Below are 27,201 nucleotides of genomic sequence, written 5' to 3'. Positions count from 1 at the left end.
CCTTGCATGAGACAACCATCTATGTGTCATATGGAACTATCAAGGGCTGATGTGATTTACAGAGATCTATGTACTGAAAACCAACGGAAAAAGAAAAATAGTAAATGAAATCTCACCAAGTATCCACAAGCTCCAAATGTAATATATAGAGAGGTGACGATGACCATGACTGTTATAAAATATCTGTTGAAGAAAAAAAACCGATAAAAGATTAATTTTATTCTAATATCAAATTACTAACAATAAACTAATTCACATTGATTTGGATTAAAAATAGGATAATCCTTTACACCCCAAAGAAAAATCTCCACATTAAAAAAATAAAAAATAATAATAATAATAATAATAATATATTGCACTTAATATGGCTTCTAACATTATATATGAGAAAATGCCTTTTATTATAAAAACGTATAGTCTATGTACTTATTTATTTTACTATCAGAAAATCTATTGTGAATTTCGAGCTCTTACTGGCTAAATTTGTGCCGGATCTCCTTGGCAAGAGAACTTTCAAGGGAGAGAATCAACCCTGCACCCTGTTAGGAAAAGTCCAAAAAGAATGGGCGAGTCAACGATTATTGGAAACAATACGGTGAACAATCTTGTTACATAATTAGCACCACTACAAATTCAAACTTAAAAATAAACGTGTTAATATTGAAAATAATATAAATGGAAACTTTGGCGAGAAGAGGGGCTGGTGTTCCTCATCTTCATAATGAAGCAGAAAAAAAAAAAAGAGTCACAACAAAAAAGCATGAAGAATTTTAAGTATTAAATCATTCCAACAATCGGGTAACCTCTAAAGTTTAATGGTAGCATCTGTAGTATCTGTCTGGCAATCAGGAGGTTGTGTTAGGTAAGAAAAAAATTTGAAACTTCATTTATTCAATAAAAGAGTAAGTCCACATGAGATTAATACTTTGGTTAATATTTCAACAATAAACAAAAATGAATATAACAGCTTCAAAAAAAAAATGTTTTAAAAGGTAACAAAATACCAAATATGGAACTTTGCAGGCTCAAAACCCGTCTTCAGCCAATATCCAAAAACTGGGCTTGGTCTACTAGACCTGGTTCTAATCATTGTTTATTCAAGGGGTAACATTCCTTCTTTAGGAAGTTGCATCTATTGATGGATAGATCTTGTTCTTGTCAGTGGCTCTTCAATATTTCTCTGTTGTGCCTAGACATCATTTGCTTTATATTTCGCATACAATAATTGCGAATTTTTATTGCGTAAATTTGGGCATCAATACAGGATAAATAAATAAATATTTGACATTATCATATGATCAAAGTAATTTTCTGTTTAAATTTTCATCTGTTATATATCAAATTCATTCACTAGTTTATTATCTTTTCACATTGATATCTATTTGTGATACACAGTAACTCAATATAATTAGAAATAGTATCAACTGAAAATGCAAGCCAAATTTGAATTACTGATCCCAAATTTGAATATAATATTACTACTTGTTTCGTTTGTTTTAAGGGTTTTACGGCGCTTGCAACACACCAAGGTCATATCAGTGCCAGTGAAAAGGAGGAAAATGGGATAGTAAAAAGTTCTAGAATTACAATTAAAGCACACAAGAAAAGAAAAGGAAGGACAAAGGGGAATTGGTTCAAAAAGGAAACACAGATGTAGATTTCAAGAGCACACTATCAAAGTACTTAGTTTGAGATCGCCTAAAAGTCTCATCCAGACACAAGCACAGGTCACCACTAAGAGAAATAAACTCAAATGTTTTCCAAATCATATATGTGTAAACGAAACATAATACAGTGCATAACAGAGAGATGATTTACAAGAAAAAAAATATCATCTCCCAAAACCCTAACTACACATTTGATTGTTTCCCTCCCATCTAGGGTATCCAGTCAGGGCCAGGACAAAACCAAGTAATCTCATCCCAAGACAAAGACAGAAAGCATGTAGAAACCAGATAAAGGGGGATAAAAGACACAGTAAGTGCCTCCCTGCCCACAATGGGAGGCGATGAACCCCACCCAGAATAGTACTACAGTTGAGTTGTAAAAACCATAAATGATTCAAAATGCAAGGTGTTCCGATCCTCTGAGATTATTTATTAATATTATAATTTATGATTTTTTCAATGTAATTTCCAAGTTTCCTCTATAAAACCCCATTTGCTTCTGTGACACTTTGTCAAAATGGCATGAATATGAAAACTGTTCTGTTAAGAACTTATGATGGGAAGGGGTGGTTGAGTTTGAAAGAAGCGTGACCAGTATTCCATTTTTTTCACTGCATTTTCTGTATACTTTAATCTCAATCTTGATGTGAAACATAATTTTGAAGTACCAGTCATCACATGAGTTTAAACATCTTCCTAGTCGAAATTAAGACTGGTTAATTTAATTGCATTATTGTACGAAGGATGTTGAACCCCATAAACTTACCTCATAACAGTATATAGCGATGACGAAAAAGAATGGTAAATTCTCCAATGAGACCTCCTTGGGATGAAGACTGATACATATGATTGATCAGGTGTCAAACAAATTGGTACGTGTGAGGTAGACAAATTTTAAGGCAGATCATCAGATAAGGAAAGGAGGATGGAATAGGGTGGGGGCAAAAAATGGAATATTGTCATTGATTTGAAGGACACAATTTGCATATTTTGCAAACTGTTCATGCTATGAAAATAAAATCCAGTGAAAAAAACAAGGAATTATATTTCTAAAACACAGATTCAAATTATATTTTAAAAATAAGTTATTGAATGTGGTTTCTTTATAACTTGTGCTTTTGATAGAATAAACAACAATGCTTTGATTAATTTATTTCTTAATTTCAATTATCAATTTGAGAAAAGGTCAAAAATGTTTCATGAGTTTGCTTTCATCATATCACGGCGAAATTTAGCAGAAGGCTTTTTGTTTTGTGTTTGTGGGCGGGGGGGCAGGGGGGGGGAGGGATTTGTGTTTTTGTTGTTGTTTTTTTAAAAAATACTTTTGATTGGGATAAGGTAAATTCGACTAATAAAATTCCATCCTTACAAAATCAAGTAAACATTTAAAATAAAATCGTCTAAAGGTTGATTATTTTTTATAGAATTCAATAGTTAACTAAAAAAAAAAGCGGCGAGAAATTTATGAGGCCATCAACAAGATACCAAAAGCTAATTTAGAAAAGCTAGAGAGATGTAAAATCAATCACCAATGAAAAAAAATAATAATAAAATTAAAATAATATTAAACAACTAAAAAAAATTGAAGAAATGATGTGCTGTCTAATAAAAGCTCAAATGAATTTAGACAACTATGGGGTCAGGATTATTTGGATCAAATGTTTTAAAAAGAATGCCATCTTTGAGTGCCTAATACTGTAGACGTCACAAAGTATTTCCACTATTAAATTATATCCGTTATATTCATATTAAATTAAATAATCTTTAGCTGAATTGACCCTGTCCAATTTTGGGATGAGCATAAGATGATTCCTTGTGGTATTTCGTGTATGCTGCAAGGCTATTTAACTATTTATAACCTATAGAATGCGAGGTCACAAGAAGTTATGCGATCTTGCAAAAAGTATTGATCAAGACGGATGAAAAAGCATTCGACTCCAGGCAATAATAATTAGATTATCCTTTTGTTTTTAACATTGCTCAAATTCATTGTGTCATATTAGGTTCATAATATTATGAATGATAGGAAAATGATTGAAAAGTAATTTGGTGCTGGAGAGTCTTTTCTGCAGTTTTTTTTAAACCCTAAAACATAGGAGAATAAAAAAGACCAGACCCATTAAAAAATAAATTACAGGCATCTCTGTTTATTGGCATAGTATCATATAGAGGGCTTCAGGGTGAGGAAAAGAAGTCTTAATTAAATATAAATTTGATGATAATATTCCATTTTAACTACTTTCTCCAATTATAAAAAATCACATAAACTTATACAGAAGTAATTTGCTCTCTTGTTTTATGCCTCTCTGGGAGTCCACCTAGCAGTGATTGGTTAGTTAGGTCTGTCAGATGTGGTAGAAAGTACATTGTGATGGGACAAACATCCAATCCCAAGGGTAGCAACCAATTGTTATTGTCCGTTTCACGCTGTAGAAACCGGGATAAGCTTCAGCTCCATGGGTCTAATGGCTCTAAAGGACCACAGTGCAACCTCTGGATAACGACACCCCTGAATAACAACAACCCCTGGATAGCAAGATTGACCTTTGGTCCCCCCATGGGTCTAATGGCTCTAAAGGACCACAGTGCAACCTCTGGATAACGACACCCCTGAATAACAACAACCCCTGGATAGCAAGATTGACCTTTTGTCGCTATATATATATTTTTTTTGGCTATATAATCAGTAATAAAAACCAAAAAAAAATATTGATATACATTATAGTAAATCCCCTAATTAGCGACATCCAAATTGCAATAATGGGCAGTTGACACTGAGGCTTGATACAAAAAATCTAGTCATTGTTTCCGACCAACATCACCTCGTCGTCTTAGCCAATAAAAATATTTCTTTTGCTGCCAATTATAAGTCTTATTGATAAAAACGAGTTCTGTCATTATTAACTAAAATAAATCTATTAATTAATCAAATTATTGTGGACAAGCAAAGTGAGCAAAGATTGGCTCAATAGATTTAAACAGTGACACAGTGATCTGAAAAATGCATATGAGGCAGTGCCAGACAAATTTGTTCAGATCTTATACTGCTCCGTAATCCATCACTTTCATATTGTCTTTAAATTAAGTAGCATGTGACAAGTCTGCTGAGCATTGTTTATGATCAAAACAAGGACAATGCACATCGAAGAATGAAAGCATAACTGGTAAACCCTTTGTTAATGGAAAAAAAAAACCCAACATACTAACGTGGTTGGGACATGCCTTATCACAGGCACTGGTCCGAAATTAACATCACTATATTCATGGGTCTCACCATGTCCCCTTTTCCCACCATCTTGAAAACCTCGGAATAACGATCTAGACTAGATAACGACATAATTTTCCAGTCCCGGGCGATGTCATTATCCAGGGGTTGCACTGTACTACTTTATGCCTCTCACTGGTATTTAAAAAATCATTGAAGATGCTATGAAGAGTGCTCACCCACTGCTCAAGAGAGCTAAGAAAAGACTGATTGAACATGCTTTGATGTTATTAGTCAATTTAATCAAAACTGTGTTTTGAAACAGGTGCCCATCTTATAATATGGACTATAAAGCAATGGTAGTTAGCAAGTGAAATGTTCTGATACAGTGTTACACTGAATAATATAAAGTGATTCATATTTTGAGTTAAAAAAACAACTTTTGTTGAAGCAAAAATTTTAGAGTCTAAGATTCCCACAATTGAATTTCAATTGATAGAAGCGGATGCATTATTTTATATCACCATAAAATCAGAATTTTTTATAGCTTGTAGATAGCAAGAGACAAAGCCATGCCTGACAAATTATAAACATTATTTACTAAAGAAGAGATTGAATGCATCCAAATTAATAGAGAAAACGTAAAAATACAAATACATAAATTAAAAAAAAAAAAAATATGAAAGGAGAGGTGTTCCAAATTTTTTTAAAATATTACTGTGTCACCCAAACACTGCATCAAGTGAGTAAAACTTCAATAGCCATGGATATTCAGACGATAGAGTGATTATAATTTATTAAGATTTAAACCTTGCTTTAAACAGAGCTAGATTATAATATTGACACCGCAATTATGCTTTTGAGGCAAAGGATTAGCTTTACACATACGTTCATTGATTTCCTAATTTTGGTGCTTTTAAACAGAGACGGCTGTACTAATTTAATGCATAAAATTTTGAGAGTGGTAAAGAGGAGAGGGAAGTGATGATAAACAACTAAGATTGCCATATATCCAGGAAGACTACTCAAAAAAAATAAGTCTTGGATTGATATTCCCAAGAATATTATGGGAAAGGATAAAAAAAGACTATTACGAGATATTTGATGATCATTTTGATCATGATTATAGCCATCATCATCATTACTTACTACTATTATAATTATCATTATCGTTAATATCACCATCATCATTACCACAAATACAATTATCATCATCATCATGACCATTATTATTATTATTATATTATTATTATTATTATTATTATTATTATTATTATTATTATTATTATTATTATTATTATATTATATCGTTTTATAATTATCACTATTACTATTATTATTATTATTATTATTATTATTATTATTATTATTATTATTATTATTATTATTGTTATTATTATTATAATTATCAGTAATATTATTTTTATTATTATCATTATTATTATTATTTTATTATTATTATTACTATTATTATCATTAGTATTAGTATTATCACGATTATTATTAGTATCAGTATCATTATTATTATTATTATTTTTATTGGTATTATTATTTTTTGTCATTTAAAATGTATTACTATTATTGGTATTGTTATTTTTTATCATTTTAAATTTACATTTTTATTATTATTATTATTATTATTATCATCATTTATTATTATTTTTATTATTATTATTATTATTATTATTATTATTATTATTATTTATTATTATTATTATTTTATTATTATTATTATTATCATTATTATTATTATCATCAATTCATTTTTTCACGATTTTTATCATCATCATCGTCATGACTATTATTATTATTATTATTTTATCTTTTCTAATCCATATTTGTAATAATTGATTTAGTGAAACCATCGATAAACCTTTTCTTCTTTCTACGTCTGAACACTAAAATCAAATTATACACAACCCATGTAAAATATGTGCTTATATATAACTGCAGAACATGGGCACTGACCGGAAAGATTAGACAGATTCCATGGAAAACAACTTAAAAGAGTCCTGAATATACAATACCTCACAAAAATAAGCAGAAAACAACTTAAAAGAGTCCTGAATATACAATACCTCACAAAAATAAGCAATCTATTCAAATGCTGGAGACAAAATGGTGGCTTTTTCGGAATTTACTCAGAAGAGAATGCGACAGTTTATTAAAAATTTAAAATCTATGAGTTTTAAAAAGGAGATAAATGAATAAGTGCATGACTTCCATTCACAGAATGCATTGTTACTAGTTATTATTATCATTATCATCATCATAATCATCATCTTTGTCAATATTATCATCAACATCATCATTATAATTCTTATTTCAATCATTCTCATTAGTATCATCATCATCATTACTATTATTACTATCATCAAAATTATTATCTTTGTTATTAGTTTCATAATTTATTCTCTTCCTTCTTCAATTTTTTGTTCTACTTTTCCTGGCATTGAATCAGAAACAGCATCGGCTCATAAATCTTTAACTTTCTTTTATAAAAAACGACAAATCATGTCCTGAAAATCTACATAGACTGCAACACAAATGAGTGAGGATGATATAAAAAGGCAATAATCGACCCTTGCACTCAATAAATTGACCTACTAATTGATCTAAATGAATGAATTATGTGGAAAATTGGACTCAAACTATATACATTTTATAAAAAAGTAAAATCCACCCTCCCTTTCAACTGCAAAACATGGGTATTAAAGAAATACCAAAAAAAAAAAAAAAAACACACAAAAAAAACAACAACAAATATATACAAAGGACATAAAATTTACTTTTTCCATTGTAAGTACTTGAAACAAACTCTATAAATTTGATATTCGGTAAAAATAACAACTAAATCCTTATTTAGAAATTGTGACAAAAAGCCCATAATTCCCTCTATATTTTGAAAAGCAAATGACATCTATTTGAATATAGCATGAGACAAGATACTTGCATCTCCACTAATTAAGTAATGTAATTATTTTTTTTTGGACCATCAAGAGTGTCTTGCAGGGGCAGACCAACTACATCCTTTCCTGTAGTCCTCAACAAAGAGTTGGTGCCTATAAATGAGGATGCTAGTTTGAAATTAGAAAACAATCTCAACTGTCGACAGTAACACAGGACAGAGAAAACGAAAGAAATTCTTCAGAAAGAGTAAAGTTGAGAAAAAAAAGACACTTTCGAACACTGGAATGTAGACGGCTGATTCAATCATTTATCTATTTTCATCATAATTATTTTCATAATCCTCGTTCTCATTATTGTCATATTTACATTCACTTCCATTATCATCATGGTCAACATCATCATTATCATCATCACCTCCTTTGTAATTTGATTGGACGTTAAGACTATTGTATACTTTGGAAATGAATCAATTGCCGGTTAGAATGGCTTATTGAGGAGAAAACAAACTATACATAGTTCTCCTTTTGTTAAGGAGACCTGATATTATTTTTTTTTAAATGGTAAATGATATATCAACGGGTCAAATCTATTAAGCTACCAATATTTTTAATTGGAGGAAGAAAACAAACCCTATTGTCCTATATTACTCTAAATTTGGCTTTGATAATATGATAATATTCTCTGTAATTTCTTAAATACCTTTTCAAAAATTAAAGCTAGATAGATAAAACACAATCAATGAGAATAACAGCTGGGACTCGCTATTCTTTAGAGTATAAAAAGTTTAATTAAAGCTACTATCCTATATGAAGAGATCAAAAGAGTTCTCGAAGGAAGCTAAAGGCATTCTTTCTGTAATGGAGGGTTTGACAATCTATTAAAAAAAAGCATCTAAAAAGCTTTTCGGGTGTACAGAAAACGAAACAAAACAAAAAGCATACTTCCTGTTTTAGTAAGTTGTCCATATTATGAAAAAATAAATATATGTAAAGTATAACAACACACCAAAGGAAAATTGTTTTAAATCAAAGTACCAACTTAATGTCAATTTCTAAAAGCAATTATATAACTATACATTGGTCCTTTTGAGCCATGAGCAGAGATGCCAACTGAAAATTTGGCTCACAAAAATTTCAGACACCACTCAGAGGAATTTCAATGCCGAAAGAGGAATTTCAGCATACAAAAAAAAGGAGGGAATTTGGATGGTATTTAGCATTGCATTTATATATCGTATAGTTCTAAATTGATAACTGATTACAACTATACAGAAAGTAAACACTGTGCAAAAAACCATCCTAACGTCCCTTTATTTCAAATGAAGTAAAGTTCCAAAATCTAATGCTGCTGGTTGTGATGATGATACATTAGTGATGGTTGTAATCGTATTGTTAGTGATGATGATGTGGTGGTGGTGGTTGTAGTAGTTAGTAGTGGTAGTGATGATGTGGTTGTGGTTTAAGTAGTAGTGGTAGCGATGATGGGGTGGTGGTGCTTGTAGTAAAAGTGGTAGTGATGATGATGTGGTGATAATGGTTGTAATTGTTATGGTAGTGATGATCGTGTGGTGGTGGTTGCAGTAGTTGTGGTGCTGGTGGTGGTAGTATTAATAGTAGTAGTAGCAGTAGTAGTAGTAGTAGTAGTAATAGAAGTAGTAGTAGTAGTAGTAGTAGTAGTAGTAGTAGTAGTAGTAGTAGTAGTAGTAGTAGTAGTAGTAGTAGTAGTAGTAGTAGTAGTAGTAGTAATAGTAGTAGTAGTGGAAATATGAAGATGAGGTGTTGATGTTAATTGTAGTAGTTGGTAGTGATGATGATGATGATGTAGTGGTGGATGTAGTAGTAGTAGTGATGATGATGTGGTGGTGGTGGTTGTAGTAGTAGTAATAGTGGTAGTGGTGATGTGGTAGTGGTTGTTGTAGTATTAGTGGTAGTGATGATGTAGTGGTGGCTGTTGCAGAAGTAGTGGTTGTGACGATGATGTGGTGATGGTAGTTATAGTAGTAGTGATGATGTGGTGGTGGTGGTTGTAGTAGAAGTTGTACTGACCATGATGGGGTGGTGGTTGTAGTAGAAGTGATAGCAATGATGATGTGGTGGTGGTGGTTGTAGTAGTAGGGATGATGATGTGGTGGTGCTTGTTGTAGGAGTGTTAGTGATGATGTGGTTGTGGTGGTTGTAGTAGTAGTGGTAGTGATCAAGATGCGGTGGTGGTTGTAGTCGTGGTGGTAGCGATGATGTGGTGGTGGTGGTGGTGGTTGTAGTAGCAGTGGTAGAGATGATGATGTGGTTGTGGTGGTTGTAGCAGTGGTGGTAGTAATGGTTGTAGTAGTAGTGGTAGTGATGATGATGTGGTGGTGGTTGTAGTATTAGTGGTAGTAATGATGATGTGGTTGTGGTAGTAGTAGTGGTAATGATAATGTGGTGGTGGTGCTTGTAGAAATGGTGATAGTGATGATGATGTGATCGTGGTAGTTGTAGCAGTAGTGGTAGTGACGATCATGTGGTGTTGGTGGTTTTAGTAGTATTATTAGTGATGATGGGTGTGGTGGTTGTAGTAGTGATGATGATGTGGTGGTGGTTGTAAAAGTAATGCGGAGATGATGAGGTGTCATGGTGGTTGTAGTAATGGCAGTGATGATGAGGTAGAGGTGGTTTGGGGAGGAGAGGGGGAAATCCTTGGAACAATTTGACCTTACTGGAATTTGACGAAGAGTTGCTCGTAACCCAGAGTTTTTTGCCCCAGACCAGAATTTTTTCCGGCGAAACCGGAGTTTTGGCATCACTGCATGAGGCTTCTGAAGTTAGAATTAAACAAACAGAATTTTGCAAATAAAACTGTAATACACTACTCAAGCAATGCAACGAAAGTCTGAAGTCTCGTTTAAATTCAAAATGGAAGATTTCACAATAACAAATATAAAATTTATTTTGAATTAAAATTAGTCGGGGTAAATCACAACACAAACAGAAGAGATAAAAAAAGAAATATATCGCTGGGATAAACAAGTCTGTTATTGCCTATATACTTTAAGTGAACAATTCACTGAATTATGAAAAAAAAAGAAGAAAAGTTTGGGAACAAGTAAAATGGAGAGAAAGATAAAGGGAGTAAATGTGACTCATAAATAAGGGAACAACACAAAACAAACGAGTTTCGGTCTTTGGCCTTTTTGAGGTAAAAAAGGCCAAAGGCCGAAACGTTTGTTTTCTATTGTTCCCTTATTTATGAGTCACATTTACTCCCTTTATCTTTCTCTCTATTTTATTGACTGATTTAGGCATCTCAAGTTTTTGCATAGGACAGGAAACAGTCAAAAATAGACAAGAAGAAAAAAAGAAAAATAGAAAAGGAAATAGGAGAATGACACAATAACCAAAAGAGAAAAGAACAGTTACTTGGTGACTGCCATTACAAATTTCCAGAGGAACCATTTATCCTTGCCTCAAGAAGAAATAGTAGACGTTTTAAAAAGCAGTTATTTAATTTATTCATTTTGAGCTTCCAAGTGGGTCAAAGGTGAAATAGAGCACATTCAAACAATTCTGAACAAACGTTTATAAATATTTTCCATGGCTCTGTATTTATGTCACATTTTCTTGTCCGATACTTTGAGATTAGAGATTTTGAAACCAGATTCAATTCTTTTCAAAGGCTATTGTGCAAAATTTGTTTCAATCCTTACTTATTTCTTGATCCTTTGAAAAAAAATGCTATGGGCCATAGTAATAATTTTTCAGTGTATTTTAAAAGATATATACAAATAGGTCAAAGGAACACAAACACATCTTTCTAAACAAACCAACTGTAAAAAAAACAAAACAACGTCATGACCAAGTTTCATTAGCAAGATAGAACTCAGAAACACATCCATCTGAAGACAATGTTGAAATGTGGAAAGACTCCACCCTTCAAAAAAGGCAACTGAATACCAAAAAAAAGTGCTGAACCCAATGGACCCACAAACTAACCGCTGCAGATGGAATAAACAGACTTCAACTGTAATCAATCCTGGAATACTGCCAAATTCCCAAACGAGTGTAAGAAAGCAAAAATCATATCAATTTTCCAGGAATGCCAAAACCCAAAAAGGAACGCAACAGGTCAATTTGCCTACATTTGTATGGGGGGGGGGGGGGGGGGGGGCGATACATGAAACAGGAAATATCCTTGACAACAGACATCTGATAATAATAACAAATTATATACTTAGCACAAGAAACAAAAGGACATTTTCCAACAAAAACAATTCCTGCTGGACACATTTTTCGGCAACATTTTTGATCTAAGTACAACACTCAACACTATGTGGAAGTGAGGACACCTCATAATACAATTCAAAATTGGAATACAGTGTTTACTCAGATAAAAGGCTGAAGCTCGATGGCTGCAGGAGCAGAATGGTAAAGATGTGAGAGGAAATACCCCAGGGAAGCACCATAGCACCAACATTGTTACCAGTGATTGTAAACGACCTACCACAAATCCTCTATCACAAAACACTTTCTGCCAGATCTAACAGACCCAGCTACCCAATCACTGCTGGGTGGACTGGGGGGGGGGGAGGGGGGGAGTCAGAAAAATATATAACGACTGCACCCGGGATTGACCTCAGTCCCTTTGAATGTGAAGCAAATGTTCTATCAAATGAGCTATTGGGACCCCCTGGACCAAGCAATGGGGCCTCTAAACCAATCCTGACAAGATTATCAAACAAACCAGAGCCTTTCGCCCTAAGACTTGATGGTCATGAACCACCCCAGAAGCAAACCCTTTGAATCTTGAAATGAAATTCAACAAAAGGCTCACCTGGGGTCCATACATTGAAAGAAAACACTCTTCCATCAATAAAAAAAAATCAAAAAATAAGGCAACCTGGAAATGTGACAAGAAATCTTCTTCTTCGTCTTTCCCCTTGACAGGAAATCAAACTATGCAGTCTATACGACAGCATCTAAGACAAGTACAAACTTGATTGGATGCAAAACTGTATCCTGTGAATAATCCATGATCCGAGGGACTTAAAACCTGCCCCATTAAAGAAAGTAGAATGAAAACCATCAGTGTGAGAGGTCGAGAAGAGTGAAGTAATGTTAAAATTCTAACACTCAGCATGAAATATAAAAACAAAAAAAATGGAACGCACACCACAAGATTCTTAAGAAATAATAAAGGAAGCCTTTGAGTAGAACTTGATGGACAGAATATCAAGCCTATATCTAAAGGAAACCTAATAAAAGAAAGAACAGGCCATAATCTTCCACTAACACACTGGACAGTACCATAAAAAGTAATAAACAAAAATGAAGGTTCAAAATTGCAAATACCTCAACATAAAAAGATGATATTCATTTGGCCAAAAGGTCAATAAGTTTTTGTTTTACACTTAACTGAGCCTTTCCAAGGAAATACTTGACAATACAAATTCAGAGGAAACCTTTTACAATAAATCCACAAATTAAGGAGATCCAAATAATTGACAAAGATTGACATGATTTAAGTCTTTACTGACAGCACAAATAGATCTGGAGATTTAAAAAGCAAAGAAAAAGCAGAATTCTGCTTTAATTAGTTGTTTGAAGAAAGAAAGCATATGGAAAAAATATGTTTTTTTTTTCCATTTTCAATGAATTAAAAGAAGCATATTGAGCACCGATATGATAGATAATACCCAAATTGTCCTACCTATGACTCGTACACAGGATTACAGGGAGGAACGCAACATTCTTTACGTAACACTCAACTCTTAAATAGATCAAACAATTTTATGAGTGAAAATGAGTCGCCTCAAAATTTGTGTAAACACCAAACTGTTGGCAAAATACTTGCATTTTCCCAGCAGATTATATAAAGGAACTCAACTCTACAAGTGCAACAACATCACTGATGAAAATAGGTAACTGAGTCCCATTATATATACACACACACACACACATAAGGAGCGTTCAATAAGTATCTGGACTAGTCCCATCACAGATGCACCAATAGAGCACCATCAATGAACACATAATTTTAAATGATGTAATCAATTTGTGCACATGTTTAGAAGATTTCACTGGCTTTTGTTCAAATCTCCAGATTTGATGCGTTGTCCCTCATGTGATTCATTAAAAATCCTTTTTTAAATTTGATTTTGTACATGAATTTATGAGTTTTGAAGTTTCCTGATTTGACCTTAATCGAGAAGAACAGTGTGTGTGCATCGTTCGGTTACAAAATCAGAAACCCATTGAAACTTTTGAAATGTTTCCTATGGTTATTGGAGACAATGCCTTGGGGCGGTCACAGTGTTTTGAATGATTTTCAAAGTTCAAAGCAGGCCTAACATCTTGCCAGGATGAAACACTTTCTGAGAGATCATCATCAGTATCATCCTCCTCACCTATTTCCTCTTCTTGACTTACTCGACATGAGGCCTTTCCATTTAATAGTCGACAGAATTATCTGCCTGGGCTTTTCCTCTTTCAAAAACTTAAAATGGCACATAAAGGATATGATTTTGAAAGCAAAGGATGCTTGACCTAGTGGCCATTTGAGAGCTGCAGGTAGTGTTCTGTTCACCTCAAGATGGTTAGAGTCTATGATAGCTCACGAAGGGACTACATTGAAGGCCTCAATGAATACAATACAGTTCACTCCAGATAATCGCAACTCAGTTAATTGCAACTGTCGGTTAATCACAACATTTCCAAAGAAACGGAATTAATTCTATATAAAAGTCACTGGTTAATTGCAACAAATTTCGGTTAATCGCAACAAATTTTCGACCTCAACAGAAGGAATCAATCAAACAAAATCTCATGATTAGATTTCATCATGGGTGAAATCATGACACGTTGAAGAATCAAGAGTGGGCAGGGTTTAATGTTACAGTAGTGTGTCACCACACTATAGAGCAGTAAAGTTAGGTGCCCCAAACGTAAACAATAACAAGTTGCTAGTGATGTCCGTTAGGGACCGGAATAATTTACGCACAATATAGGTCTCCCAATTTTGTAGTTTGAGTTGTAGGCAATACACTTTCAGTATTGAAAATATGTTTACATAAAATCTAACAGTTGCAGAAATAATAATATAAGACTAAATTATTCTGAAAATCAGGCTCCGAATAATTCTCGTTTTGTTCACACCAGCGCAATAATTTGCTCTGGTCTAAAAATAGATAGACTGTAATTTTTGATAAATTTTACCTTTTGTTCCATAAAATATCCATATCTAGACATTATTTGATACATGATCGAGTATTTATGAATATGTGTTTCTTTTGCCACCTAACAGCCAAATTTTAAAGGTTATTTTCTTTCTATTATTTACATTGGAACGTGAGCTGTCAAGACAGGAACATGTGGTTTGCCATGTGCTTCTCGACCTTTGTTTACGTTTGGGGCAGCAACTTTACTGTTCTATAAGAGACAAAAGAGGGCAGGGCTTTGTAGTCCGGGTTTGTGCTGTCATCTGTGACCATTAGATATGAGGCGAGTTTGCTGGGAATGGTTTAGATAATGGATAGACGAAGACAGATATGAGGAGAGACTGAGCAATGATAGCCTTTGTTTTCTGATTGACAACTGTGCATTGTGACCAACGGGTTTGGTGAGAGCTGATTGTCTCTCATCACGGCTAATCTCTTGGACTTTTACAAATGTTGATAACAAAAAGTTAAAGTAAATCCAATCTTAAGATGTCGGCTTGCCTCAAAGCTGCTTTTACTTGTCAAAATCTATACAGCACTGCCATATATTTTTTATTCCAATCAAATTGCTCAGTCTGTGGTGGACTCAGAACAATGTTTACAACAACTGGTTTCGGTTTACCATATTTGTATTTGTGTAAAATGTTGCAATAGTGGACAGGAAACTCAACTTCGGTTAATTGCAACTTCGGTTAATCGCAACATTTTCACTGTGGACTGTACATTCAATTAATAATTTTGGTATTGTAATAAAGTCCAGATACTTATTGAATGCACATATATATATATGGAAATGATAATATTAATATATATAATTATATATATATATCATTAATATTATCATTTCCATCTTCCGATGAAACCCAGGTGAATTGAGAACAAACTCTCAGTGTTATCAACCTAGTATTCAATATCAATCTTTTTCTTAATAAACGTATATATACATCCATCCGCCCATTTAAAAAAAATTTTCATAATTATTTATCAAGTTATTGAACTAAGTAAAAAAGATGGCTAATAATACAGAGTATCTGATACACCACAAAGAGTAGAAAGGATTGTATAAGTAAAAGGGCCCTAATACCAATTAGGATTATTAAGCAAAGCGGATTAATACGAGTCCCAACAGCAGTATCAATATATTCTGATCTCCTACCATTGGTAAAAAAAAAAGTTATAAAAACAGAACCTCAATTTTAATGACAATAAAAGAACAATTATTAATAGTAATAGAGAAGAAAATCTACTTGAGTTCTTTCAGTTTCATTGATAAACCCTATATAAACAATAATAATAATAATAATAATAATAATAATAATAATAATAATAATAATAATAATAATAATAATAATAATAAAATAATAATATTAATAATAATAAAATAATAATATTAATAATAATAATAATAATAATAATAATAATAATAATAATAATAATAATAATAATAATAATAATAATAATAATAATAATAATAATAATAATAATAATAATAATATTAATAATAATAATAATTGTACTTTTACTTTGGAGATAATGTATTATGCATAATTGGAAACTTGAAGTAATAAGAATGAGAAATGTATAAGCATAAAACATATATCTAATCTTAATCAGACGGAAATCTGAAAATCACAACATGTAAAACGTAAATACAATTTTCCTACAACAAACGTGTAACAGAATAAAGACAAACAAATAAGCTATTTATTACATACCTGACGGTGTGAAAATGCTCAAAGTCAAACCAAAAAACAACCCCAAAAGCAAATAGATTGGAGATCTGTGCAAGAAGACTTAAAAGGAGAGAAATAATAATAATAATAATAATAATAATAATAATAATAATAATAATAATAATAATAATAATAATAATAATAATAATAATAATAATAATAATAATAATACGAAGAAGAAGAAGAAGAAGAAGAAGAAGAAGAAGAAGAAGAAGAAGAAGAAGAAGAAGAAGAAGAAGAAGAAGAAGAAGAAGAAGAAGAAGAAGAAGAAGAAGAAGAAGAAGAAGAAGAAGATGAAGAAGAAGAAGAAGAAGAATCTTTTTTAAATAAAAAATAATGATACCAATAATAATAATAATAATAATAATAATAATAATAATAATAATAATAATAATAATAATAATAATAATAATAATAATAATTATAATAATAAAGTGAACTTGACATAGGTATGAGTGAGTAAATGGCTGAAGGCAAAGAATGATATGAGTACATGTACAAAAATCAGGGTGTCTAACAGACTACTTGTACTATATGAAATTGGAATTGAGTCCATACGACCTCTTAGGAGAATAAATGAAGAATTTTAAAGACAATGAGCACTGTGAATCCATGTCCTTTATAAATCTTAATATTACTTCTTTTTAAAAATTTATTTAATATTATTTTAACTCACTTAAGTAAACTTTGACAAGTGATACTAGGCTACTAGAAACTGTGAACTGTATCAAGTAATAAACAAAAATTAATATAACAGCTTTAAAAAAAGAACAAAATACCAAACACGGAACGTCAACCCTTCTTCAGCTAACATCAAAAAACATTAAAAACATAAATACATAACTGGAACCAAAAGCAGATATAATTGTGTTCATATAATATTAAGCTAAACTCATGTGAGGACCTGTTGAATATAACTTGTGTGATGAAGACATCTTGACTGGAATCCAAATCCCTCTGAACCAGCAATGATCAAAGCGTATCAAACTGGACAGCTGCACCAAGATGTTATCGCATATCATCAAAAAACTAAGAGTGATGCCCAAAATGTGAGGGAATGAATGAAAGGTTACTTTATTCCTCCATCAGTTAGAGGAAGTTTTGAGAGTATCTGTCGTTTTGTTTGCTTATAATAATGCAATCAATAAATTAAATTTAACAAACTATACTCGAAATTGTGCTGATATCTAAATGCAAAATATCTCAAAGACAGTAATCTTAATGATAGAGTGTTTGGTACCAAATGAAAGTTTTCTCAATGTGTTGCCAATTTGTTTATATTTGTAAAATTGACTGTGGTTGTGCAAGAGCGACTGTAATTTAACCAGATATCCGTAACAAATCTGTTAAGTATCATGGGAGATAACCCGTTGCAGTGGTAGGGAATTTGATGGAGTGAATGACCTCTTGACCGCGGCGCAGGTAAAGAATAAAAGACCGCCTGTTCAACATGGTGCAATTAATTGACACAAAATGCTGTGATGCAATTAAAATATTTTTAAGACCAACAATATTCCTCCTAGCCTACTATTAAATTTTTTACAATATTACATAAGTGGCTAATGATACCAAGGATGGTCCAAGTTGACAAAGCCACATGTCTTGATCAACATTGAGCATGGTCAATGACTAAATGGGTGCAGGGTTGCCAATTCAAGAGGCAAAAATTCACTGAACTTTTACACAAACACATAGACCAACCCCTTTCAGAGTGCTGAACTCCAGTAAAAAATGCATTATAGACTTATCTTTTTCCATTTAGCAGGCGATTGGAAAATATACTGAGGGTTTATGAAATACTGAATTCTGTAAATACACCGAAAATTGGCAACCTTGAGGGTGACATAAACTATTCTTAGCGTTATGTCACTTTAAATATTTAAACTCACCTGACTTGAACGAGTACCTAATACAATATCCTGCAAGAGTGGTAGCACAAATAGATCTCCTCACAGATGACTTGTATAAAATGAAATGGAACTTTGATTGCGTATAGCCTTATGGAATAATGATTTAAATGAGAATTGTGAAGCTCATTCCTCAGCAGAGTGAAACCATGAACATGTTCTTTATAATTTTGGATATTCTAATTAAATCCATATATAATTTAATGAAACCCTAGGATTTCTGATATTTAATCTTATCTTACCTTGTAAAAGCCAGACTATTGAGACTACGAAGTAAGGTCAATAAGGTGAGGGGTGGCAGAATCAGAAACAGCCAGTAACTCCTGTATGAATATAGGACATACAATATTAAGTATATTTAGATTCTCCATAATTATTGTATTAATCATTTTAAGCCTAAAGCCTTGAGATATCTCTCGTGAAATTGAAACTGGTAGACAAGAAAAAAGCATGGAAAAAGATAAACAAAAATCTCTTTGAAACCCCCTAAAGTAAATCTTTTGTTTGTTTGTTGCTTTAGGTCTCTTCCAACACAATTGAGGTTATATGAGAGACCGCTGAAACAAAAAAACAAGCAATCTAACAAAAATAGTACAAATGTAAATCAAAATCATAACCTAAAGATATCATAAGCTAAATTATAAATAACCAAGAACAAACAGGCAGAAGATTTACAGAAAAAAAAATATCCCCTGTCAAAAATACAATCACAAACCAAAGAAGCAGGATAGGCTAGTAAAGAGAAGAAGAAACGACATCACTATCGGATCGTACACCCATGCGAACATCATAGGTATATGATTCAAGGGTGATGCTCCCATCCAACCACCCGCAAAGTAAATCTAAAACACATGAATGAAATATTTTAAATAATCAGATTTTTTTTTTTTAAAAATTATTACTCATGAAAGAGGATTATAAATTGTTTCTTAAAATTAACACGCAGTAATCGATGAATATATTAATTAATCCATAGGAAGGATATTTTACCAATAAAATAAAAAACAAAAAGCAAATTTTTTTTTTTAATTATTAATAAAAAATAAAATAATAATAATGATAATTAACTCTTCCACGAAGCTTGTGACTTACATTTCTACACTCGGAACAAAGTCTGAGAAATTCTTGCACAAAAATATCAAATAAGCACAGCAAAAACCTGTGACAAAAACAGAAAAACAAAAAGTAAGAGAATATCCTGTTTAGAGAAAAGAGAAAAGTCACTTAACCAAGTATTGTGATCTGCTAAAGTGATAAAAATAGAGCTATATCGGTGATGATAATGACAATTTGTCAAAAAGAGGAACATGTGTCGGTTGAACTGATACCACATGCAAATATTACACTAAAATCATAGTTACATATAATATGTATTTTATTACTGCTGGTAGTGGACTTACATTCTTTCTTATCATTAGACATAGTTTTATTTTCTGTAAATATTAATAAATTGTGCATTTCAATTAGACTCCTGTATCTCTAGTAAATTGCAAAACATATCAAACAAGAGTAAGTTGATAATAAGTCTTTGAACAATTTCTTTCGAAGTCGGTCACCCGGTTACTGTATTATATTATCTTTCTATAACCAGATGACATTATTTTAGCATAACATGAAGAAACAGTGGCTCAGAGAAAAATATGGATAAGGGAGACAGATAGAGAGAGATAGATAGAGAGAGAAGATACAGAGAGAGAGAGAGAGAGAGAGAGAGAGAGAGAGAGAGAGAGAGAGAGAGAGAGAGAGAGAGAGAATAGATGGATTTAAAAAGAGAGGCTACACCACCTGTAAACTGTGAGTTGAATTTTATTTTTTGGCTCAGTACCTTTCCCTTTCCACCATCTACTTCAACCGAAACCAAGGCCTTGTATCATTTTTGACAGCTGGCACGAGTTTATAGGCTAAAGTCATTAGAATGAGAGTGTCACCAAAATTCATGCAAATGAGCACAGGTGTCAAAATATGACAAAAGACATTATGATGATTTACCCCCCCCCCCCCCCCCTCCGGATCAACCACTCATTGTTTGTTTGTTTTTAAGGGTTTTACGGAGCTTGCAACACATTTAGGTCATATCAGCGCCAGTAACAATGATGAAAATTGGATAGTAAAAACATTCTAGATGTACAATTAAAAGGACTTGAGAAAAAGTAAGACAAAGGGGAAATGGTTCAAATAGGGAACAGATGCAGATTCCAAGAGCACCCTATCAGTGTACTCAGCTTGAGATCACCTTAAAGTCTCACCCAGACACCAGCACAAGATCCCACTAAGAGGAATACACTCAAATGTTTACAAATCATATGCTAAAAAAATAAATAATAATAATAATAATAACAGTACATAATAGGGAGATGATTTACAAGGGAAAAAATATCACCTCTCAAAACTATAACTATACATTTGACTGTTTCCTTCCTAGCCAAGGACTCCAGTCAGGGCAGGGCAAAACTAAGTAATCTCATTCCAAGACAAAAACAGAAAGCAAATTGGAAAACAGATACCAGAGGATAGAAGAGACAGCAAGTACCTCCCTGACCACTGAGAGGTCAGGAACCCCACTCAGTACCACTCATTTGGCCTTGGCCATTATCACAGGAAAATGTTTGGCATAAAAGAGTAACTGTCACACAGGATTTTTGTTTGGCAGTAGATGATTCAGTAATTGGCACAATATTCAACTTATGTTGATTTAACAAGGATGCAAATACCCTTCAAACACATTCGTCATTTTTAGTTTTTTTGTTGTTGTTTTTTTTTTTTTTTTGCATGTTAGAGTATGTGTGGTTGTGTGTAAGTGAGTTTTAAAAACAGTTTGTATAATGATTTAATCTTATGTCTCTGACACCATTTTCATAAAGTTCAGCAACTCTGCCATTACATAAGGCAAAAGAAACAAAAAAGAAAAATCTGAGATTATGATGTACACAAAGCAAAGAGCATCCTATGACAAGTGCTTTGACCAACAACTGTGAGACAATTCACATGTAGAAACATTAACAGAATGGAAGCCTCACCAATCTGAGATAAGACAATGGCAAAATCCACCAGTAACTGCCCAACCGGACCAATAGCAGCTGAACCTGTAATAACACCAAAGAATTGCTGAATTTGAATTATGCATGAGGTTAAAAAACTCATTCCACATAAAATCAATATATAAATATATTCAAAAAGTAAGAAAAGAGATTAAACTAAAATATAGAAAACAGGGCTCACTGATAATATATTCACTTGTCATTTTGAAATTCTTTTTAAAAAATTGAATTCATGAAATAATCATTTCAAATATTTCATTTGAAAGCAGATGTAGAGCAAAATAATCACAAGAACAAGATTGATGACAATAGTATTGACAATGATGATGATGATGATGATGATAATGATAATAATAATAATAGTGATAATGATAATAACAACAATATTTTAAAAATCAATGATAATAGTATTGATAATAATATGATAATAATAACAACAACAACTATAATATTATCATTATCACCATATCACCAACAAATTAAGCATACAAAGCAGAAAGATATAAGAAAAAATCAGCCTGGGAATCGAACACCCATTTTCAGATTTTTATCTTACACAAGTGCTTGCTCGCTAATTTGTCAATTTGGTTGTAAAGTGTCATTACTCTGAAGGATTATTTTCATTTATGTTAGAAAGAAAACTCACCGACATCCCCATAAGATATTTCTCGAGACTGAAAAGAGAAAATTCATTAAAACATGTTTAATGGTGCACTTGATAAAGATAAGTTTGAGATCACATACAGGGTCTTTGATTTTTAAAGTTTAAATTAAACTATCAGAACCTTTGAATGCCTGATGAATCATCTCAAAATAGCTTGAGTTACAGGAATCAAGTTATGATACAAGATAAATACAAAATAATTTTATCACATTTTCATGAACTGAAAAGAATATATAAATGGATCAGTACTGAAATAATAAATATATTTAATTATTTTTTTAAACGGATATAAATTTTACAATTTACATAAAAGAAATTTATCAAATGATTAATAAAAGCCAACTTACGTTATCAACTGGAGGTTTTTTTATACGAGTCATCAGTTCCCCTTCATCGTGAAGTAAAGCTTTTTTGTCCTCTCCTTCCATCGCCACCTCCACTTCAGCATAAAGCCCATCTTCTTTCATTTCCAGCAAACTTTCTCCTCGTTTCCTGGATTCCAGAATGCGGTATTTGCAGTCTACAAGTAACAGCATGGCTTTCACACTATGAAAGTAAAGCATTGAAATATATGATTTTGAAAATTTCTCATGACAGTTTTAATTTGAAACTTAACTTCAATGCACGAAACAAAATTTCAGCTGAAAAGAAGCTGGAGCAAAAAAGTTTGAAATATTGCTTTTTGCAACAAAAAAAAAATACATATAATAATGAGTGAATTTTCCACACTACTAAAACGACTAATTCATATAACATTGTTGTTTTCAAAATAAACAAGTTAAGTACAAATAAATATGAATGTGCTCTTGTAAAAATAGATAAAAGCTTTTTAAAAAATGAGTCCCAGATGCCATCTTAGTGTGTACAAATGAATTTGATATAAACCAGGTCTAATCTACAGGGAATTCTAGGAACCAACGACCAAAGCTAACCAAATTACTACCCAACAATATAATACAATCATTAGCACATCTGTTGGTGAAAAAAAGAATTTGCAATAAACAAAAAAAAAGTCATAGAATTCCTGAGAATCTACTTACCTGATAAATCCCACCAAAGACATGATAATAGCACCCTCCAACACACCAGCCTAAAATAAAAACATAATAAATCTTGAGAGAGAGAGAGAGAGAGAGAGAGAGAGAGAGAGAGAGAGAGAGAGAGAGAGAGTATGCATGATTGTGCCTGTGTGAGCATCTGTTGATGACAATAAGACAATTAGAATTAAAAAAATAAATACCAATATTAATAATAATAATAATAATAATAATAATAATAATAATAATAATAATAATAATAATAATAATAATAATAATAATAATAATAATAATAATAATAATAAATAATAATTAAATATGTGTGTATTTCTGTCTGTGTGTGTCAATCTTCCACATGGAAAAGCAGACTACTTTCCGCTATCAAATTAAAACAGTTCGTCAACATTTATATCTGTCTGATTCAATAAAGGAAGAGAATGACATTTTTGTGATGTAGATTGATTTTACAATGACCATATACAACAATAAAACTAAAACAAGGAAGCTGGTTATGCAGATTTTTCACTTTATCAAATTTTTTTGTACAAGTTTTTAACGTGTTATTTCTTTGTTGTTGCTGTTCTGATTTGATCATTTTATTTTCATTTTTAAAATACATCAATATGACTGCATGTAGGGGGAGGGAGAAAGAAATCATATTAACAGCCGGATTTCATCCACTCTCACCAATTCTGTCAGAAAATCATTATTCAAAAACACTTGGAGAATTTCACAACAGATTTTTCTTTCCTCCTTCATTTGCTATAGCTTCCTATTGACAAAACTCAATTTCTGGTTGGTGTGTTTCGATGTGCAGTTACATTTTAAAAAACCATGTCAAATATTTCCAACTTTTATTCATGTAATCTTATAAGAAATTGAAAGTTTCATACAAATCAAACGATTCCTTTGTAGAAATAACAAAATACACAGGAAACCTCCACTTGAAAAAAAAAACAACAGAAAAACAACGAAATAATAATTTAGACGTCAAAAAAACAAATGGTCTCAATCAAAACAAAGATAAAAATTGAGGAGAGACATTATAGAATAAGAGGAAACAGTAAAGGTGGATTATTATATAACCTCTGACCCAATCGCATATCATCCTCATTTTGGTTAAACAAAATCAGCCTTACACAGTATAATAAAAGAAAAAGAAATTTTCAAAAAACATCACAAATAAATAAATTAAATGATCAAAATGTGTGCTGTAACGTCCTAATTTATTATTTTAAACCGTGGAAGATCTGCATTGATATTACCTACCTCTTTAAATGCATATGGTAGACCAAGCACTCCTGCGCCAATGAAAGAAATAAAGATATTGGCATAAATCTTCACCATACTGTTGGTCCCTGGACCAGTGCTGGGTCCTCCTCCTCCCATGATGATTCTTTTTTTTTTTTTGTTTATGAAAAGACGCCTCTTAAAATTCTTCTTAATCAGAAGGAGGTGTTAAATTCCTTTGTGGCTTATAAATATACTCGATTAAATAGATCCCTTGCCATTGTTGCTATAAAGAGCCTCTGTCATTCATGGTAGACCTGGAAAAAAAAAAGTAAATTATGACAGTTCAATAAAAAGAGGAATATTTTCCATCTTTGTTAGTTTCATTGAAAAAGATAATCATGATTAAAATGTTAATGAATTGATGCAAAGAGCAAATCTCAGACCTTTAAAATTTCATTTAAGATGGTCAAATAAAAAATCTAAAATTAACATAAGTGATACTGAAAACAAAACCTGATCACAGTCTATATTCCTATTGCAACCACCAGCTCGTAACATACGACTATTGGTCACTCAACTTTAGGATACAAATGTGGAAGCCATAGAATTTTAACTAGCTTGTAAAGGCACAATATGTTGTCTCATTTCATTTGAAATCTACATTAGGAGGTGATGTCAAAAGCGTTAATCAATGTCTGTAACAAGATTGCCAATTTCATCTTTTAAGTAGATGCTATTAAGCACCTGTGTGAATGAAATTTAAAGGCATCTATATTTATAAAAAATTCCTTGAATTCATAACTTAAGCAGGAAGTATTTAACATTATTATTTAGCTTCCTACATGAAAAGCCCAGGCGTACATAGCACTTATCAGGTCAATATTAGAATATGCCAGCACCGTGTGGGACCCCTACACAAAAAATGACATAGACCAGATTGAAAAAGTACAAAGAACAGCTGCAAGATTCGCAACTGGATCCATTTGTGTGACATCCTCCAGTCACTTGAATAGAAACCATTGAAAAACCGGTGCAAGGTATCCTGTATTGTTACCTGACACAAAACCATCAACGACCCAAACTCACCCATCGCCATCCCAAACTACATAAAAAGCAAATCAGATAGGGATGCTACACATAGATAAAATGGATCACAATACATACAACCATTTACAAGAACAGACACATAAAAACACAGCTTTTTCCCACAAACAATAAATGACTGGAATGTCCTGCCACTGGACATAACGAACATTTAATGCTTGGAAACTTTCAAAACAGTTTTGAATGCATTTGCTTGTCAAAATAATCTGTGACTGTTCCCCGTTTTGATTGGACTGTAACTCAACATTTGCAGTGATGGGCCCATGGAGCCTTTGCGAATCCAAGCCATTGGAGATTGAAGATGAAAAAAACTAAACACGAATCGCTGTACTTGATGAAATTAGACACTGGTTCAGTAAGATAGGTTTTGTTGATATTTCACACAAGTTTGTTAAAACTGGTAAGTCCTGAAAATGAATTATTGGAGTATTTGTAACATATGTATCGCCTATTTCATCCAATGGATAAATGTAAATCAGTCTATTAAGTCTTTATATGCAGCCCCTTCGTGAACTCCAGTGGTTTAAATTTCCGTTTAAAATTTTTTTTTTTAAATTATTATTATTTATAAAGACGTACAGGTGTTACATTATAACTTTTACCATGTACAAATACAGAAACACAGCATCGCTGATGAAATTGGGTGGAATGCGCATACGTAATGGGGGTGCATAAAAACAAATGTTAAGATAAACCATCAACGAAGCTGCATAAAAACACGTTTTGTAAGTTTATGGTACATTCGGATCCAAATAACTAGGTGCCATCAGCATATATTGGTGGTAGGAAAGGTCAAAGCCCCTTACTTATCTTATAACCTTTGAAAGTGAATGTAGTAGTAGTAGAGAACAAAAATCACAGGTCCAAGAACTGACCCCTGCGGGTCACCACATTCTAAAGGAATTTGATCAGACTTCAAACTATTTACAACTACAACTGATTTGGGACACAAATTACCACTGGCATTTTCACGCTTAGTTTAGCATTTTGCATATGATTTTGATTTAATAATTAAAATCTTCTTAGCAACACACCATAATCGCTAAACAATCAATCCTGCCTATGTAGTACCATGGCTATAGTCTATAGTTCAATTGGCTCACCACATATCATTTCTCATATAAAATTTGAACACTATACTACTGTCTAAGACATACCTGTTGGAATGATGAACGCCTGACTGATCAACAATCAACAAATCACAATCTGGGGGCTGGGTTTGCGTTCACTTTCCATTCTCATTCATTAATATTTTTAAAATTTTAAAGATAAATTGGCTATTGGCAATGTTCAAATCAAATCCTCACTATAACAGTCTTCTCGTTGTATCACCAAGATGTATTTGTACGCGCTTTAAGTTTTTGTTTGTTTTTTTGGGTTGTTTTTTTTTCTTGACAAAAATGTTACGTTTGTCTGTCTGTTTACGTGGAAATATTTTTCTCCTGCAACGTATTGTTATTTTGTTTCGTAGATATTTTTATAGATAGAAATTACTTTTTATTGACGTTGTGCTT

General features: G+C 32.2%; 1 protein-coding gene across 2 annotated transcripts in view; it reads right to left on the bottom strand.

Moving 5' to 3' along the window:
* The window catches only part of LOC144970108 (uncharacterized), a 40,561-nt gene extending 13,389 nt beyond the window's left edge, over nucleotides 1-27,172 (bottom strand). The window contains exons 1-13 of one of the 2 annotated variants that reach the window (XM_078909336.1): nucleotides 26,845-27,138; nucleotides 24,620-24,897; nucleotides 23,354-23,403; nucleotides 22,661-22,859; nucleotides 22,296-22,323; nucleotides 21,629-21,694; nucleotides 19,704-19,770; nucleotides 18,854-18,934; nucleotides 16,687-16,764; nucleotides 13,465-13,524; nucleotides 2,434-2,503; nucleotides 475-539; nucleotides 117-183 (exon numbers count right to left, since the gene is read on the bottom strand). In XM_078909336.1, coding sequence (XP_078765462.1) covers nucleotides 117-183; nucleotides 475-539; nucleotides 2,434-2,503; nucleotides 13,465-13,524; nucleotides 16,687-16,764; nucleotides 18,854-18,934; nucleotides 19,704-19,770; nucleotides 21,629-21,694; nucleotides 22,296-22,323; nucleotides 22,661-22,859; nucleotides 23,354-23,403; nucleotides 24,620-24,739 — 951 coding nt within the window. In that variant the 5' untranslated portion in view covers nucleotides 24,740-24,897; nucleotides 26,845-27,138. Of the gene's footprint in view, nucleotides 1-116; nucleotides 184-474; nucleotides 540-2,433; nucleotides 2,504-13,464; nucleotides 13,525-16,686; nucleotides 16,765-18,853; nucleotides 18,935-19,703; nucleotides 19,771-21,628; nucleotides 21,695-22,295; nucleotides 22,324-22,660; nucleotides 22,860-23,353; nucleotides 23,404-24,619; nucleotides 24,898-26,844 lie in introns of both variants that reach the window. The other variant, XM_078909337.1, reaches the window with a different exon arrangement.
* Nucleotides 27,173-27,201: the final 29 nt, after the last annotated feature.

The sequence above is a fragment of the Berghia stephanieae genome, chromosome 4, assembly GCF_034508935.2.
Source record: "Berghia stephanieae isolate SIO BIC M18660-M18661 chromosome 4, UCSD_Bste_1.3, whole genome shotgun sequence".
Taxonomy (NCBI): Eukaryota; Metazoa; Mollusca; class Gastropoda; order Nudibranchia; family Aeolidiidae; genus Berghia; species Berghia stephanieae.
The sequence above is the reverse complement of the archived record's forward strand: the minus strand, read 5'-3'. Positions and strand labels throughout refer to the sequence as shown.